We start from the raw sequence: 17,767 nt of genomic DNA, 5'->3' as shown, positions 1-17,767 counted from the left end.
GTCAAGCATGAGAAGACAGCACGTTTAACATTGTAAATACGTAAAAATGCATGAAACACGGTTGCACATCCCCATAAAATAACATGGCAGGTGCGGGTGTGTCGTCGAATTTAACATCCCCTTCACATAAAAGGCAGCGGTTCATATGATTGCAGCCTCTCTTTACTGCTCATTTTGTGAAATCTTGTTTGTAATTCTGTATCTTAAATGTAAAATAACCTGATCCTGTTTGATCACAGTAAGCGACTGTTATGTTTCAATTGCCCAAGTGTCTTTAAAATGTAAGATACAGGTTTGAATCGGAACATTAGTATTGATACCCAACCCTAGAGCAGACTGATAGTTGTAGGAGAGTTAGTTATGGATGCTCCGCTCAAGCCAGCTAGTTTATGTCATTTGAGATGGATAACCACTATAGAGTGGAGGTGCATTTTCAGATTTCGATTTACGATTATGAGGGCACATGAATTTTAAAAAGAGAATGACCCACACCGATAAGATATTTACAGTAAACACTGTAATAATTCATGAAAAAGTTGGAATTTCATTGGAACTTTCAACAAACATCTTTTCTTGTAAGGTAAACTGGTAGCTGGTTTGGCCATGTACTGCTTTATTTTAGACACAACTGTTTACCACTAAAAGTTCCTTCCTTCAGGGTCTGAGAATGAGCTTGTAAATGTGACAAACTTCTTCTGCAGGACCTGTAACTTTGACCTTTGGTTTGTGTCCAAACATGAGCAGATTTAGGCTCTATTAATCAGATGTGTTGTAAACCAGCTTTAATATCAACTGGATTCCATCCCAGAGATGAGGAATATAGCACAGGATAGAATGTCCAGACCTCTGAGAAGAATTGGGCCTTGTTTATCCAGAGAGCATTCTATTGTATACAACCTATAATATGTTCTGCATCCATTTTCCTTCATCGTAATCTAGATTTTATCTGTGCTTGTTGGTGTCTGCTATCACATTCTACTATTATTGAAAGTGGTGCTTTACTTCATAATGAAAGAAAAATACATATGCATCTAAAAGTATTTATCAGTGAACAAATCATCACAGTTTGATACAATCAACGTTAACAGTAAATTTCTTCCTATTTTAATAATACAAAATTGATATAGCTTACAGTATGCTTGTTATTTTAATGCATTACCTGATGTTAAATTTAGTGACATTTAATCCTGAAGACCAGTTTCAATTATTTCAGCTGCCATTGTGCATCTGTCAGGAGCTTTAAAGATCAAAGGGTTTCACCATTATTTTGGATCCTCATATTTCACTGTAGGCAATATTAGAAAATAAGGTTTTCAGTTTTCACCCACTAGATAATCCTTTTTTCCTTTCCATTTGTTCTCATCACAAATTACTTTTGATTACATAAATGTCTATCAGCGCCGTTACCACATTATGAGTCTGTAGCCCAGATTATCTAAAGATCTAAAAATAATCTGGTTTAAAAATCTGTACCTTATATTACGTGTTGTATTATTTCATGCCAATCGTGCTGAAAAAGGCACAGATATTAGAACTAAATTCATTACTTGTTTTCATAACTTGCCCTCTATTTTTAGAGCTGTTGAAGTTTAAACTTGTCTGACCAAATATTTTACTTTAATCTCTGTGTCTGTGTAGGAAACAGAGCTGTTGAACACTGCTGTGCTGACCGGTAAGAGAGTTACGGTGGGAGTGAGAACCGTTGCTGTGGAACAGGACGGTTCTGTGATGGACGTCTCTGACATTACTGACTGCAGCTCCACAGATGAAGATGTACTGAAGGTGTGTGTGCGCATGTCTGTGTTTCATTTACAATGCAAGTGGGTATAAAATACAAAACAAATGTAGTTTTTTTTTTAAAAGTAGAGATGCACCGATTTATTGGACAATAATCGGAATTGGTTGATAAAAGCAGTTTTTCGCCGATAGTTTAAAACCAGTCAATGAACAGGGCCGATCAAAAAAGGACAGGAAAATGTGTCACGGCGGTGTGAGCAGAACCCAAGTGCAGGCAAACACAGGCAGGACGAGATGGTAGGGGTAACAAAAGGTATTTAATATATACAAAACTGGACAAAACGGCAAAACAAAACCCACAATGGGGAAAACACGACAGGGGTAAAATATAAGCAAATACAAGGACAACTGACGGACTAAAACTGGATACAAAACAAACACTTGATGAGACACTGAATAAACTAAACTTACTAAACACGGAACAGGAACCAGGTGACAAGAACTTTGGACGAGACAATCTGAAACTCACAGGTACTGCATACAAATACAATGAACGTGCAACGAGACAAAGAAACATGAGGACTCTTTATAGGGAAGGTAATTAACACAAACTAGGAAACAGGAGGGTAGGAAACGATGACGCGACTCGGGGAGAGTATGGAAGGCCAAAAGTGTCAAAACCATTATGGAAGGCCATAAGTGTCAAAACCATCTCTCCCCACAAGAAACAGAGAATTCTGTATGATTCCACCTCTAAACCAAGAAATACCTGACAAGGAGAGGTGGAACCAAGACAAAATGCAATGAATTTGTGCGCTGTATATAGAAAATGTTAAGAAACCTCACTAGTTTGATGTTCAATATTAATAGTACAGATGTAACAATTCACTCAGCTCACGGTACAATTTATTCAGGATTTATTTTTACAAAATGAGTTGACACAAATTAAAAATTAACATCTACTCTTTTATTATTTCTTGAATACTGCACATCTCTTTGTATTATAATTTTTTAGGTAAAAACTCAAAACTACACTCCAAATTTAAAACAAATTCCAAATCAAATAAAAAGAATAAAATACAAGTCTCTTTATAAAAAAATTCAAGACTTTGTCTGTGCTGTCCTAGGATGTTTTACATTTAAGAAATATCAGCATATTCATGTTTAGCAAGTTTGCAATAAACACAGCGGCCCCTAGTGTTCGAAAGATGTATTGCGATTCCTTTAACGTCTCAACCGACTTGAATCGTCACATATAAACGATCTTTAACTGGCTCATGATGAATCCTATCATCCCTAATTAAAAGTCATTAAAAGTATTAATTATAATCAAAAAAATTAAGAAATATTAATTAAATCATCAGCTTCGGCAGACATCACTCGGGATAATCGGCTATTGGTATCGGTAGTGTCAGTGCAACACCATTTAGAAGACAATCAACAAACAGGAAATATCCATTTCACTTTTAAATTGAAGATTGCAAAGAGTTTGTTCTTGAACAAATTAAACACCGTTCTTGAACAAATTTAGCATGTGTAGTTATGAGGTAAAAAAAATATTGATAGATATGCACTTAAAATAGAAGTATATGGGGCAATGTTATGCATAGGCTTCTATAGAAATAGCATGACTGTAACAAGAAAGTTTTGCTTCATAAAGTCATTTCTATGTCAAACTCTGTGCGTGTTTGAGACTGAAGGACAGTGAGAGGAAGATTGAATAACTGTGTTGGGATGTCATTGTCGGAGACAAAAGTAAGGTCTCAAAAGATCATCTCAAAGTCATCTCAGTGAGAAAAGGTGAGAAAGGATAGAAAGGTCATCTGAAAGTCATTAAGTCTCACACGCTGACTGTGCTCAGAAGGGTTGTTTCCTCTTTACGAAAAGTTAATGTGGAAGGACAGCTCAGGACCAAACTGTGACTATTACCAATCTGAGGGACTTAATAGAACTTCAGCTGTGGCTTATTCAATGAAATCATGCATTTCTGGCATCATTAGAAGTAGAAAACATACAACAACACTTATCTATTCATCCACTACTGCATCTGTTCAGCAGTATCTCCTGAACGATCACAGTGCACACAATCTGACCACAGAATCATATGGCAAATTGGACTGATGTATTATTAGACATCATGTATTTTGTTGTGCATCATTTTGAGTATGAAGTACAACCTCAAAGAAGTTACAATCTTCATTTATTTGTCCTTTAAATCAGCCTGTGGCGTTCTCTCTTTGATGTGGAAATGCACTTTAATACTCTTTCTAAAGCAGTGCTAGTTTACTCTTAGTTATTGGCATGGGGGAAGTCACAACAGCCATGAACTTTCTTTGTTCACATTTTTTAACACCCAATGCAAATCAGGTACAACTAAATTAGTCTTGCCAATTTTCATGCTATGAATGTACAGAATTACAGCACCACAAACATTTTACACCTTTTCTGTCAATTGATAATTTTTTTGATGATTCAGTGTTAAAGGGCTCCTATTTTTGCCCAAAGTCTTTATTATGTTTATGATGTGCTAAACAATCAGTGTTCATGTTTTCGATTTTCCAAAAGTGCGTTATATATTACATTTATCATCTGTGCTTTACACCGTCATCTGGATTCTCAGAAAACAGGCTGTTGAGTTCCTGGTTCTATGAAGTCAGAACCATTGAGAGAGAGAGATGCGTCAACTTCGATGACTCAGTCTTTTTCACAGCAATGGCGGTTTGTGGAGCATCTCAATAGTTCCCGGAAGTTACTAGTAATGCATGGAGCTGCAGCAAAACAGACAGATTGTGATAAACTCTTAACCTTAAATTTCAAGACGTAAGTCATTTAATGAATAAAAAAATGAATGAAATAAAGCATTTAAAGAGAAAACAACTATCTGAAGGCTCCAGGAATCACGTGACACGCAAAAATTGCAAACTTCTGTTGACCCGACTGCCTCTCTCAATGGCTCTCTGTGATGTCCCTCCTTCTGGAACGCTCGCATTGGTCAAGCTGACCCAGTCAGTTGTGATTGGTCTACCCTTAAGAGCGTGTTTGAGATGTCCCGCCAATTACCCTGTCTGTGTTCCAGTGGGGAGGGTTCATGTAAATTTTGGCATTTGGGATGTCACACGAGGGTAAGTTTGTGGTAGTCCCATCAAGAGCCGTTCATTATCGTCCTGTGAATTTTGAGCATCGAAACATTTTTAGCATTTACATTATACATACTAACTAAAGTTTACAAGTGAAATCCCACATCTTTTTTGTGGAACTGTTCCTTTAATACGGACACGAAATTACCCTCCAATGATAAATTCTGTAGTTGTGCACTTGTAAATGCTGATCTGAACTTAAATTACTCTTGGTCCCAAAATGAGTGTTTGCACAGATGCTAAGCACCAACAAATCCTCTTATAAAAAATTCTATACAAATCCAGCACAACATGAAAACCAGCTCACTTGGTGACAAGGATAACAGCGTGTATGTTTTTTATGTCCTCAGGTGTCCGACAGATGTGACTTTGTCTACGTGAATGGAAAAGAAACCCAGGGGCGACTAAGGGCATTGGTGAACTTCACCTACAGTTACCTGAGTGCTCAGCTGGAGATGAAGGTTTGGTTTCCACGTCTTCCGCTGGATATAGAAGTGTCTGATACAGAGCTCAGTCAGATCAAGAGCTGGAGAATCCCTATCATTTCTACAAAGAGGTACATACACACAGTTTTACCAAAAGTGTGGACTAACTAGTGTTTTAGTCGAGACCACTAAAATCGAGATCAAGACAAGACCGAGACCACAGGGTGTCGAGACCAAGACTTTGAGGGGGTGAGACCAAGACAAGACCAAGGCAGTATAAGACCCCATCTAGACCAAGACCAGCACCCCCAAAATTAATTCTAAAGATCCACAAAACACTAAAAAGTCATAATATAATAATAATAGAAGTAACTTGGGTGATTTATTGTGCACAAATGTATGTGTAGGATGTATAATGTTCCATGTTTCATCACCCACCTGCTGTAACATATTACAATTTTTGTAGAGGTAAAAATTCCAACAACTAAACATAAAAAACTGTAAATACCCGAGATAATTTAAGTCTGTGATCTTCAATCAATATCAATAGCAAAATAGCTGTGTGTTGCTCAGAAATGCACAAAAGTTCAGATTTGAGACCAAGACAAGACCGCAACCAAAGACAGTCGAGACTGAGACAAGACCAAGATCATCAAAATTGGTCTTGAGACAAATCTCTAGACCAAGACCGGTCTTGAGTACTACAACACTATGACTAACATTTGCCTGCCATTTTCTTGAGGTAAAGAATGAGTAAATGTGTCTCTAAATGGCATATTATGTGTCAAAAAGTGTGCATTGCATCTCAAATATAAGACTCTTCACAGAATCTAAACTATCTTTGGTGAATTTTTTTTTTGGGTTGGCATGGTTTGCACATCATGACTGGATGACACTGCCTATTGTAGGTGGAATATGTATTATGAAAAACATTTTGCAAGATTGTGCAAGGTTATGAGATGCTTATACGTTAAATATGATTGCATAACGGATTACATGAGACAAAAACATCCTCTCATTATTTTACACTCTGATCCTATCAGGTGCTTCAGTGATTTATGTGTTTATGGACTTTCCTCTAAAGTTATTTGAACTGTGTCCAATGACTCATCCTTAAATTGTTCCAAACCTGTATTAAATGATTGGTATGACTTCAGTATAGGGGACAATTCTCATTATTAACTAGTTGTTATTAGAATGTCTATTATTGGTATATTAGCTGTTTATTAGTACTTATAAAGCACATATTCTGCATGACCATACTCTACCTCCTTTAATCCTACCTAATATTTTAACCTAACAACTACCTTAATAACCATTAATAAGCAACAATGAGTTTATTGGGGGAAAAGTTGTAGTTAATGGTTTGTTAATAGCGAGAATTGCCCCCTATACTGAAGTGTGACCAAATTATTTGTTCTGTTGAAGACAAAGAAAGATATTTGAAAGAGTGTTAGCAACTGCGGTTTCTGGGGCACAGTTGACTAACATAGTAGAAAGTATTGTTGTATTTTTTGTGTCCTGTAGAACACAAAAAAATGAAATGAAAATTGAAAAATCTGTCCTGAATTTCTCACCCTCAAGGTGTTCCAAAACATTTTTAATTTCGTTGTTCTGTTGAACACAAAGAAAGATATTTGGAAGAATGTCAGCGACTGAAATTTCTGGGGCACCATTGACCAAGAAAGAAAGTATGATTGTAGCTTTTGTTGAACACAAAATAGAATATTTTGAAGAACAAGCAAACAAACAAACAGTTTTGACCTTTAACAAACATTTTAATAGTAGTCAATGGTGCCCCAGAAATGTCAGTTGTCATCTTCCTAAAGTAAACAGATTTGGAACAACTTGAGGATGAGTAATTCATAACAGAATTTTCCTTTTTGAGTGAACTTTGCCTTTAAACTTTAGTACACTCTGCATGCACAAGGCATCACTCTCATATATACTAGTATGAAGACTGTAAAAGGATCAAATTATATAACTATTTTTTTATCAATTACATCTATACTGTATGTGCCTGACAGTAAAGCAGGCTGGAGCAGTGAGGAGGAGCGTAAGGGCCGAGGATGTATGCTGCAGTTCCAGCACGCTCTGGTTCGAGTCTTCACTCACTTTGTGGCGAAGCCGTCAGACCCTCGGGAGCCCCAAGCCTTCTTCCTTGGCTCTGACTGGCAGGTGGATGTGACCAAGCTGGTGCGGTACTTTTTAAAGGTGGAGAACCCTAATATTGCCCACCTGCAGGGGGGCAGGGTTCTGTCTGGAAAAGATGTGGGCACCACTTCTTTAAAGGTGAACGGTCAGCAGGATGTTAAATCATCGATGTTGATCTTGTACACTGATTCCTGTTAACCATGCGCTTGTTTGTTCAGATTCTGTCTCCGCTGTCTGACTCTATACTGGCAGAGAAGACAGTGAGGGTTGTGGATGATCGAGTGACCATCACTGAGCTGGGCCTGCAGTTGGTCAGCGGTCTCACGCTCAGTCTGCAGCTCAGCACAGGAAGCAACAGAGCCATCAGCGCCACGGCGACCACACAGGAAGTGCTCAGCAATCCCAAACAGGTACCTCATATGAAAATAGTGGGCTGTATAATAATACAGACAACACTGTTTCAGTGTGCTAAAATAAGCGCAAAACATACTCCAGCTTCATTAAACTTTAAACTATTTTGTTACAGGATGCAGTACTGAGCTCCTGGATTAAGTTTAGCGATGGCTCCCTCACCCCCCTGGATATTTATGATCCTACTCACTTCCGCCTGACTGTGACATCACTGAATGAGGGTGTAATCTCTGTCAGGGATTCACCTTTGACTGTTGTAGCAGAAGGTAAAGGTCAAGGAGCGCTGGTGAGAGCCGAGATGACCATTTGTGAGGTGTGTCAAAAATCCAAACGCAAAAGCACTCTAGCTGTGGGCACCGGCAGCGTTACCGTAAAGTTCCAGACGAACAGTGAACGTCCTGAAAACGGCAGCATTAACAATAACATCATCAGCAATGTTACAAATGCTACGGGAGGCAGCGTAGGACCATCTCCTGGTGGGATTGTGATCAGAAGTGAGAGTGGAAAAGGAGAGGGGGTGGACACTGAGAAGAAGAAAGAGCAGCCTGAACAAGTTCCAAGCAGAAGTTCAGAGTCCGAGCGAGAGGAAAGCGTTTTGACCACAGCGCAAGACTCGACTGTGGGGAGCATTGCAAATGATCTGGGAATGGGGCGAGCTGATGATGCCTCGGCCGGAGTGAGCAAACCTGGGAATATTGTGAACACCGGCGATCTCTTGAGTGCGGGAAAAGCAGACGCTGATGGCCGTGCAAGAACTTCTTGGAATACTAATGAGGTTCCGGAGATCTCTATGGTAAGCACTGGAAAAGCTTCTGGGAACTTGGTGAATTTCCCTCCAAAGGAGGAAACACTCAATCCGAAACCCCCAAACAATGACTATGGAGACGATGAGGATGACGGTATTGATGGACCACTCTTAAACCGTCCTCTTACAGACCTCGAGATCGGGATGTACGCTTTACTCGCCGTCTTCTGCCTGGCCATCGTAGTATTCCTGATAAACTGCCTGTCATATCTGGTCAAGTTTCGGAACAAGCACACACCCCCTCAGGTTTCCGAGCACCCTGGCCATCGACATGACTGGATATGGTTGGGAACAGATGCCGAGCTGGTTATGAATGTCACTGGAAGCCCAGTGCAGCAGGACACTCACGACACGGCTGTGATAGACATTGCTCCGAGCACTGAACCGGTAGGCACACTTACACGAAGGACCTCCTGTCAGGTGTCTTCAGTGTCCAATGACTCTGGTGTTGGGAGCGTAGGATCGCTTAGAGCAAAACCAATAAGAATAGAGTCCCTACACTCACCCACTAGCAAGAGGAAGAGGGTCCAGTTTACCACCTTTACATCCCTAGATAGACAAAATTCACCCAAGACATCACCATTAGAGAATGAACATGGCATTAACTGGGTGGGCAAAGAGGAGCATTGTAGCCCACCTGAGATACCAGCTGTTGAGTCCTTTGAACAGTTGTGATTGTTGATTGACATGCAACTTGATATTTGTACCCATGGTGTCTCTATGGTCACCTCAATGCCTTCGGGACGAAGTTGCTAAATTGCTGATGTTTTATTTGTGAATGGGCCTATATGATGATGAATTCTGTATTGCAAAAGGAGGATACACAGTCATCTTGAGGTGACCTGCCAAGTTTCTCTTTCTCAACAGGCTATGTTGAAGGATTTAAAGAATAAATTATCAGTTTGACACTTGGATGACACAAACTATAATCCACTGTAAAACAGTTATAATCTACAGTTTATTACATAATCCTTTTTTTTATACAAAATCACATGGGAGTTCACTTTGTATGATATTTTGCCATATTTTTGCCCGCATTTGTATGCACAGTCAGTTTTGAATTTTGTTTTCCATTAAAAAGCCACAAAACATTATAAGGGCCCGTTGTTTGTGCTGCTAGATAAATTATTGATCACTGTATAAACTGTACCTACTGTATGGATGTACGCGTCTGGCCCGAAGTTAACTTCCGGTCTGTGTTTGGTTATAATTTAATTTATGTTCATATTAATTGGTTTTAATATTTTTTTGTATATTAATTGTATTAAATTAAATTCAAACTATTCAAAGGTTATTGATTCTTTACGGAGGTTTACTGGAAGTTAAATTTGGGCCACATATGATGAAACCGTCTATTAATCTAAGGTCAAAAGAGCCCAATCACTTTCAACACACACTTGTTAGTGCAAGTGATTACACTTTTCTTTTACAAAATCAGCAAAATATGAATGCACATCTGTACAATGCATTGGATTTATAGTAAAAAAAATGTAGGATGTGTTGCAGTTCACTTCCTGTTAAAGCAGTTAAAGGTCCTGCTTTGCTTTATGCAATGTCCATCAATAAGTTTACGAACAAACAAGGTGTAAAAACACTTTCATTGTCTAATAATAGGCAGTTGTTATTATCTGATTTATTGACTGATTATTCCCTCCTCTCTGTCAGTCTACTCTGATCTGATTGGTCAGATGGTCTAGTCTGCTGTGATTGGTCTACCGCACACAGCGTCAGTGTTGCGAATGAATTTAGGCCGGCATTCCACAGACTGAAGCAAATCTGACAAATTGGCAGACCGGAAGTACGTTTTTTTCTTTGTCTTTTGTGTGTTATAAGTTGCCCATGAATGTATTAGACACGTGAATTTGCAAAAATTTAAGTGTCAGAACAAAAGCTGTATTTTTTCTAGAAGCTAATGCTCACCCAGACCTGCCTGAAACGCCGTGTGTAACCAGACCCTCACAACTTGACGTCAGCTCAGGGAGTGATTTGACTAAAACCACCCAAATCTACAGGCAAGTAAGGTGGGTGGTCTTGTAAAACTCATTGTACCGTCGCAGCCTGATGTTCTGAATATTTGAAGAGGCGTTACATTTCAGTGCAGTATTCGACCAATCACTACACACTAGTGACCTGGCCAATCATAGCACACCTCGCTTTACAGAGCGATGAGCTTTGTAAAATGTCAGCGTGTTTCAGAGAGGCGGAGTAAAGAGGAGATACAAACATGCACAGTATGTGGAAAATACAGCATTTTTAATTATTAAATTAAATCGTGTATACACATTGTATTACATCTAAAGCAAACAATAATATTTGTTTTAGCAGACTCAAATGACCCCTTTAACATTAAACACTCAATAATATGCAATCCAGGACATTTTTATAGTTACCCTTTAACGCTCAGTATGGGTAATAACAATTGCGACGCAAATTTGTATACAAAAGTTTATATTTCATTGCATTGTGCAGTATAAGAAATAAAACAGAGATACAGCAAGGATCAGAAACTTTTGCTTAAGATAAAGACATACAGTCTTAGCCACATGTAACAATGAACAGAATAAATAATTTAATCACAAACTTATCTTTTGACCTCAATCTCTAAACATACATATTTTCATATGTAAAGTAAAATGTGCTCAGCAAAGTAACCAAATGTCTTTATTTACAGCAAACAAAATTAGCACACAATAATAATCTGTTTTCACAAAATCAGAGGTTCAGTCTATACTTAAGAAAATGTCAATAATGATAACCATAACATGTACTGTATTTATATAAGAAGATTAAAATAGTACTGAAAGTACCGGGTTTTGGCAACTGAATCAACTGACATAAAAGATCAGCAATGCTTCCCTTTGTTTCTCTGGTCTGACCTTATAAATTCCACTGACAATATCCTATTCCTAAATATCCAATTTTACTACAGTAAATGAACAGTTACAGTTTTGTCATTTCTGATGCAGCATGAATAATAAAAACCTATGCAATCATTCCTATAAACCACATTTTTTCATCTGTTTATCCTATTCCAGAGATAAGACCACTGATGTCCTGGGGGTCTTAAAGTTTGCATTTCAACTACAAAAACTCATTTGTCCATTCATGACCTCTAAATGCAGAGTTCTCAAATTTGCAAAAGACCCGAGACAAACATTGATCCTATCGTGATGTCAATGAAGAGACTCCACCAGGTGCTGATAGGTCTTTCTCTCTTCCATCAGGTTGTGACATGTTTTTATGTAATTCTTTCCATTTCTCACCACTCGTTCCTGGAGCTCAAGATCATCCAGTAGTTTTTTGGACATGATCACAAATTCCTGTGAAAGCAAGAACAAGAACTGTGTGTTAGGGGTGATAACCACTTCATTCATTTGTTTACCCACAAAAGAAAATTCTGTCATTATTTAATCACCCTCTTGTCGTTTCAAACCTGTACGACTTTCTTTCTTCCGCAGAACACAAAAGAACATATTTTAAAGAATGTTGTTAACTGAACAACGGTTCACTTACAGTGGTTTTGTGTCCATATCATAGAAGTAAATGAGTTTATCCGATGTTTGATTACCAACATTTTTCAAAAGATCTTCTTTTGTGTTCTGCAAAAGGAAGAAAGTTGACGTATCAATAAATATCTAAAACATTTCATATCTTTCCCCTGATGTTATTTTTTCCACCAAACTATTATATCATTTTAAATACATTGATGAGATGCAAACACCATGAGTCTCAGAATCCATTTTAAAAGCATGTGCGATTTTTCTCCTTTTAATCTGACTTAAAACACCATCAGCTGCCAGGTTTCCCTCTGATGTGATAGACAGGGTATCAGGCTTGATTTCAGCTCAGCAGGGGAACCAAAACCAGAAGAGAAAAATGAGGTGATGCAGCTCGTGTGTCATATAAAAGTGTCGTCCACAACATGGAGCCTCTGACCTCGATCCAGTAGTATGATGAAACCAGAGTGTACATGACATGAGGAGATGTGGCCTGGTGGGCAGGTGTGTGCCTTCCTAAAGCAGAGTCCTACACATATCATAGCTGCAGTCCATTGGCTCTCTATTGACATTAATGTTTAAAACCTAAAACTGCAGTTTATTTCTATACCTTTAGCGTACATGTTTTGAAGTCAAATAATGTGAAACCCACATTTGACATGATTTCCAACCCAGTGACTTAAATATCAAATTATTATTATAATCTTACAATTCCAAATCAAGGTAAAACACTGATCATTTATGTACATGCTCAAACATGACTCTCAGAAATACTTGATTCTGATTCGTTAACTGCTGCTATTTTAAACAAGAATTTTAATACATTTTAATAAAATTAAGTTTAATGTCATTGTGGTGGAGTAGGCAGGGCGAGACCGTGGTTCGAGACCGGTGAGTAATTGTTAATGAGCCAATCACGTAGGAGATCGGGAGCATATAAGAGAACGAGCGACCGGACTGTCGAAGAGAGAGGACCGGCCCGAACATGTTTGTATTGGTATTTATGTTTTATTCGCCGGCCGTCGACCGTGAGGGGTGGCCGGCTGTCTTTTTACTTTTGATTATGTTTGATTAAATGTTTAAATGTTAGCCGGTTCCTGTCTCCTTCGTTCACTACTTTGAATCTTTCTACAGTCATATCACACAGTGTCTTTTCATTTTTATTATTTTAACTACAATTCATATGTTATTCTTCATCTCTTTGCACATTTAATAAGTAGCTGTGTAGTACTTTAAAAAAAACATCTCAAACATCTCAAAACATACTGAACCTGTTCTGTGTTTAATCGAATAACAAGTAACTGTCTATGTCTTGTGTCTGAGAAAAAATATTGTTCATTCTCACCCTTGCTTACTCAAGCTTTAATCCTCCTTGCATGGCCTAGTTAACTAACTGTACCATTTAGCGTGTTGACAAAATGTTTATATGATCTCCTACTTGTTAGTCGCGTTGGATAAAAGCGTCTGCCAAATGAATAAATGTAAGAGGGTTAATGCAATGTAATGTAATGCAATATAGTTGGTCACATTATCACTTAAATATATATAATCATGTGATATCCATCCATCTATCTATCCATCCATTTTCTTCCGCTTATCCTGGGCCGGGTCACAGGGGCAGCAGTCTAAGCAGGGATGCCCAGACTTCCCTCTCCCTAGACACTTCCTCCAGCTCTTCCGGGGGGACATCGAGGCGTTCCCAGGCCAGCCGGGAGACATAGTCACTCCAGCGTGACCTAGGTCTTCCCCGGGGTCTCCTCCCAGTAGGACATGCCCGGAACACCTTCCCGGGAAGACGTCCAGGGGGCATCCGGAAAAGATGCCCGAGCCACCTCAGCTGGCCCCTCTCGATGTGGAGGAGCAGCGGCTCTACTCTGAGCTCCTCCCGAGTGACCGAGCTTCTCACCTTATCTCTAAGGGATTGCACAGCCACCCTATGGAGAAAGCTCATTTCGGCCGCCTGTATCCGGGATCTTGTCCTTTCGGTCATGACCCACAGCTCCTGACCATAGGTGAGAGTAGCAACGTAGATTGACCGGTAAATCGAGAGCTTCGCCTTGCGGCTCAGCTCCTTCTTCACCACGACAGACCGGTACAGCAACCGCATTACTGCAGAAGCTGCACCGATCCGTCTGTCAATCTCCCGTTCCATCCTTCCCTCACTCGTGAACAAGACCCCCAGATACTTGAACTCCTCCACTTGAGGCAGGAACTCTCCACCCAACTGAAGTGGGCAAGCCACCCTTTTTCGACTGATGATTTTTTGGATGTTATATGGTGGAAGAGCTCTAAAGCTCTAACCCAGCCACTTATAAAGTCAGAGGTCAGGGCTTAGAACAGCACACATATACTGTACAGGGTTCAAAGTCATCAGAGAAATCTTTGTTGGGAAAAATCCCTCTATGTTGATTTGATTAGTCACAAACAAATGCTTAACAGTTATTAGACTGAAATGTTGACAGTTCATATATATCTGACTTTTTAATGTTAAAGTGATAGTTAACCTAAAAATTTAAATTCTGTCATCATTTACCCTCTTGTCATTTTAAACCTGCATGACTTTCTTTCTTCCACAGAACCAAAAAAAGACGATATTTTAAAGAATGTTTGTAACTGGCCCCCTTTGAATTACATTGGTTTTGTGTCCATACAATAGAAGTGAATGGCGACCAGTGCTGTTCGGTGACCAATTTTCTTTAAAATACAGTTGTGCTTAAAATTTCCCCCCTTGCAGAATATGGTAAAAGCTGAAACTTTTGGAAAAATAAGAGGATGTTTTAAAATTAAGGTTTATTTTTAATTTAGTCCTGCCCTGAGCAAGTTATTTCTCTAAAGAAATGTTAACATGAAGTTCACACTAAAGAATAATAACAGAATTTCTAAAAATAGCCCATTGCAAAAGTTTAGATTTTCAATTCAGTTTTTATGTTTAGTTATAGTTGTTAAAGGGTTTATTGTTTGTCATGAGTCATTAGACTGTCCAAAGATCTTCAAAACAATCACCCATGTCCTCCAGAATCTTTGCTTTTTCAGCATTTCAGGATATTTGACTCATGTCCAGCAGTAACTGTATGATGTTGAGATTCCTCTTTTTACATTGAGGACAATCAAGAGACTCATACACAACTATTACAATAGATAGAAACATTCAGTGCTAGACACAAAGTCAACATGATTCATTTAAAGTCAGGTGGGTGTAAACATCTGAAATAGCCTAATAGCCTAATGTTCATTGACTGAGGAAAGCAATAGCATAGATGTGCATTTAACAGCTACAATTTAATCTCAAAAGGAAATCACACACACTGTTGCAGTGTAGCAGAGTAACATACAAAGAGATTGGGGTTTGTTATGCAACAGGTGTTTTGTTCATGGGTCAAAGGTCAGTGTAGGTGACTCTAACCCTAACAGCATGTGTACGGAGGGTCATAGGGCAAGCCATATAAAGGAACAATCACTCTATTTTCTAAATTACTTCTCAATGAGATTAAATCGAAAACAAATGGACTAATTTACTAAACAAAATATCTCCATCAGAGATTCAGGAGACATCTAAACAATGCCACAAACTGATCTCAGACCAGGTCAATATTATAAAAGATTTCAATATTAACATCAACTAAAACACATCTAATTTAATCCAGATCCAGCATTTACCTACAGTACAGTAAATAATATACATTCATTTGACAGCTATATACTTAATGTATTTACTGTATATGATAGAGCAACCTATTATAGATTTTCTTGGTTCCCTCACAGACATATCTACTATTGCTTTTTAAGCCTATGAGATAAGCATATTAAATAGATGGTTGAAATTGTTCAGAAGTGCAGATTGGTTTAGGGATGGAAGTTCTGCTCTCTGACCTCTTCAGCTGCTATGGGCTTATCTAAGCTGTAAGGTGAATGCCAATGATCACAATAAAGACCCACAACAGGCTAAAGTGGTATGAAGTGTTAGTTTTAAGTCAACATTATTCTCTCTTTCTTTTTTATCTAATCTATTTTGGAGAAAGAGCAAATAGCAAAACATATAGTGCTGCATTGTGAACATAGTATATATGGCGGGTTTTAGAGTACAATTTAGTTATAAAACCCAAATGGTTAAAACCGGAGTTGTTTACTGACTTTATTAAAATATGTATTAATATGTTTTTATGTTCAAGGACCAGTGTGTAAGATTAAGGAGGATCTATTGACCGAAATGCAATATAACATACATGCACTGTTGTTTAAAGTATAAAGTATGTATAAAGACCTTTCATAATGTATTGTTATGCTTTTATTACTTTAGAATAATTATTTTTTTACTATTTCTATCTACATACACCTTTAATGGAATTCACCATGTTGTAGCTACAGAAGGCCTAAACGGACACACTGCTCTACAGAGCACGTTCTGTAAATAAGTTATCTCCTTCAGCAAAGAAGAGAAAAAGTGACATCTTAGTTCTGTGTCAGTGCTTCCAAAGGCATTTGCAACCTCACAGCTAGATGTCGCTAAATTTCACAGACTGGTCCTTTAACAGAAACCTTCAAATTTACCTCAGGAGCTGTATTTTCTATTAGTATACAATGTTATTTTCTCTCGGAGACATTTATACAAGTGTTTTATGAAAAGCACTGTTATATGATCTCAATATAAAGAATTAAGCTGTGTTCAATAATCTAAACAGTTAAAAATATTACCTGAGGGTTGGTGTACAGCAGACCTGTGACCTCATGCTTGATTATTGCACCGTTTCCTGGAATATCCCTCGCTAAAACAGGCAAACCTAAATCCATCGCCTAAAGACGACAGATTCAAATACATTAACATGATTTGGTGGACATTGCATTTAAATGTACTCATTTGGCAAATTCTTCATTCAATGTTAAAGTGCATTCAAGGTATTTCATCAGTATATGTGTTCCCTGGAGTTTAAACCCATGAGTTTAGCATTGTGTGTACACCCGTTTACTGAAAAGTACATTGTTGAAATGTTGAAAACAACAGTAGCTCCCAGTGCTTTTATTTAGGATTGATTTGATTATTTTTATTGTTTCTAGATACAAGTGTAATCTAGGCTTGGTCACACATGTGTGAAATTATGATAACAGCCATTTAGCACTTTAATCCCACTGTGGGTTGAACTAATCTGGTCAGTGTGAGGACAGATTAACTAGATCTGCATTCTGTCCAACAATAATATTGTGACCATGATATAATATCCGGTAATGGGCACTGCGCAAAGAGATTAAAGGGATAGTTCACCCAAAAGTGATCTCGCCCTCAAGTTGTTCCAAACATCTGTTCTGCTGAACACAAAATAAGGTATTTGTCAGAAGGTCAGTCAAAGAGATCTCAACCCCATTGACTCCAACAGAATTGATTCACTACTATGGCAGTGAATGGGGCATGAGATCTGTTTGGTTACTGACATTCTTCTAAATATCTTCTTTTGTGTTCAGCATAACAAAGAAATGTTCAATTTCTTTATGTCAACTATTTGCTCAAAGTGCTTAAACAAAATAAATGGGAAAAATATTAAATTGAAAGCAAATAGATAAAAATGCATTAACACAAATTATTACTGACTTTTAGACCACACTGTTTTA

General features: G+C 38.1%; 2 protein-coding genes across 4 annotated transcripts in view; one reads left to right on the top strand and one right to left on the bottom strand.

Moving 5' to 3' along the window:
- Positions 1–9,693, top strand: part of LOC130440353 (transmembrane protein 132D) — a 28,168-nt gene extending 18,475 nt beyond the window's left edge. For both annotated transcript variants that reach the window (XM_056773431.1, XM_056773429.1), the window contains exons 5-9: positions 1,639–1,782; positions 5,225–5,430; positions 7,327–7,591; positions 7,672–7,863; positions 7,980–9,693. In XM_056773431.1, the coding sequence (XP_056629409.1) occupies positions 1,639–1,782; positions 5,225–5,430; positions 7,327–7,591; positions 7,672–7,863; positions 7,980–9,344 (2,172 nt within the window). In that variant the 3' untranslated portion in view covers positions 9,345–9,693. The remainder of the gene's footprint in view (positions 1–1,638; positions 1,783–5,224; positions 5,431–7,326; positions 7,592–7,671; positions 7,864–7,979) is intronic.
- Positions 9,694–11,313: 1,620 nt separating this feature from the next.
- Positions 11,314–17,767, bottom strand: part of glt1d1 (glycosyltransferase 1 domain containing 1) — a 32,623-nt gene continuing 26,169 nt past the window's right edge. Inside the window, exons 11-13 of one of the 2 annotated variants that reach the window (XM_056730080.1) lie at positions 16,859–16,957; positions 12,183–12,268; positions 11,848–11,989 (exon numbers count right to left, since the gene is read on the bottom strand). In XM_056730080.1, coding sequence (XP_056586058.1) covers positions 11,980–11,989; positions 12,183–12,268; positions 16,859–16,957 — 195 coding nt within the window. In that variant the 3' untranslated portion in view covers positions 11,848–11,979. Of the gene's footprint in view, positions 11,990–12,182; positions 12,269–16,858; positions 16,958–17,767 lie in introns of both variants that reach the window. The other variant, XM_056730078.1, reaches the window with a different exon arrangement.

Source organism: Triplophysa dalaica, chromosome 18, assembly GCF_015846415.1.
Source record: "Triplophysa dalaica isolate WHDGS20190420 chromosome 18, ASM1584641v1, whole genome shotgun sequence".
In the NCBI taxonomy this organism is placed as follows: domain Eukaryota; kingdom Metazoa; phylum Chordata; class Actinopteri; order Cypriniformes; family Nemacheilidae; genus Triplophysa; species Triplophysa dalaica.
The sequence above is the reverse complement of the archived record's forward strand: the minus strand, read 5'-3'. Positions and strand labels throughout refer to the sequence as shown.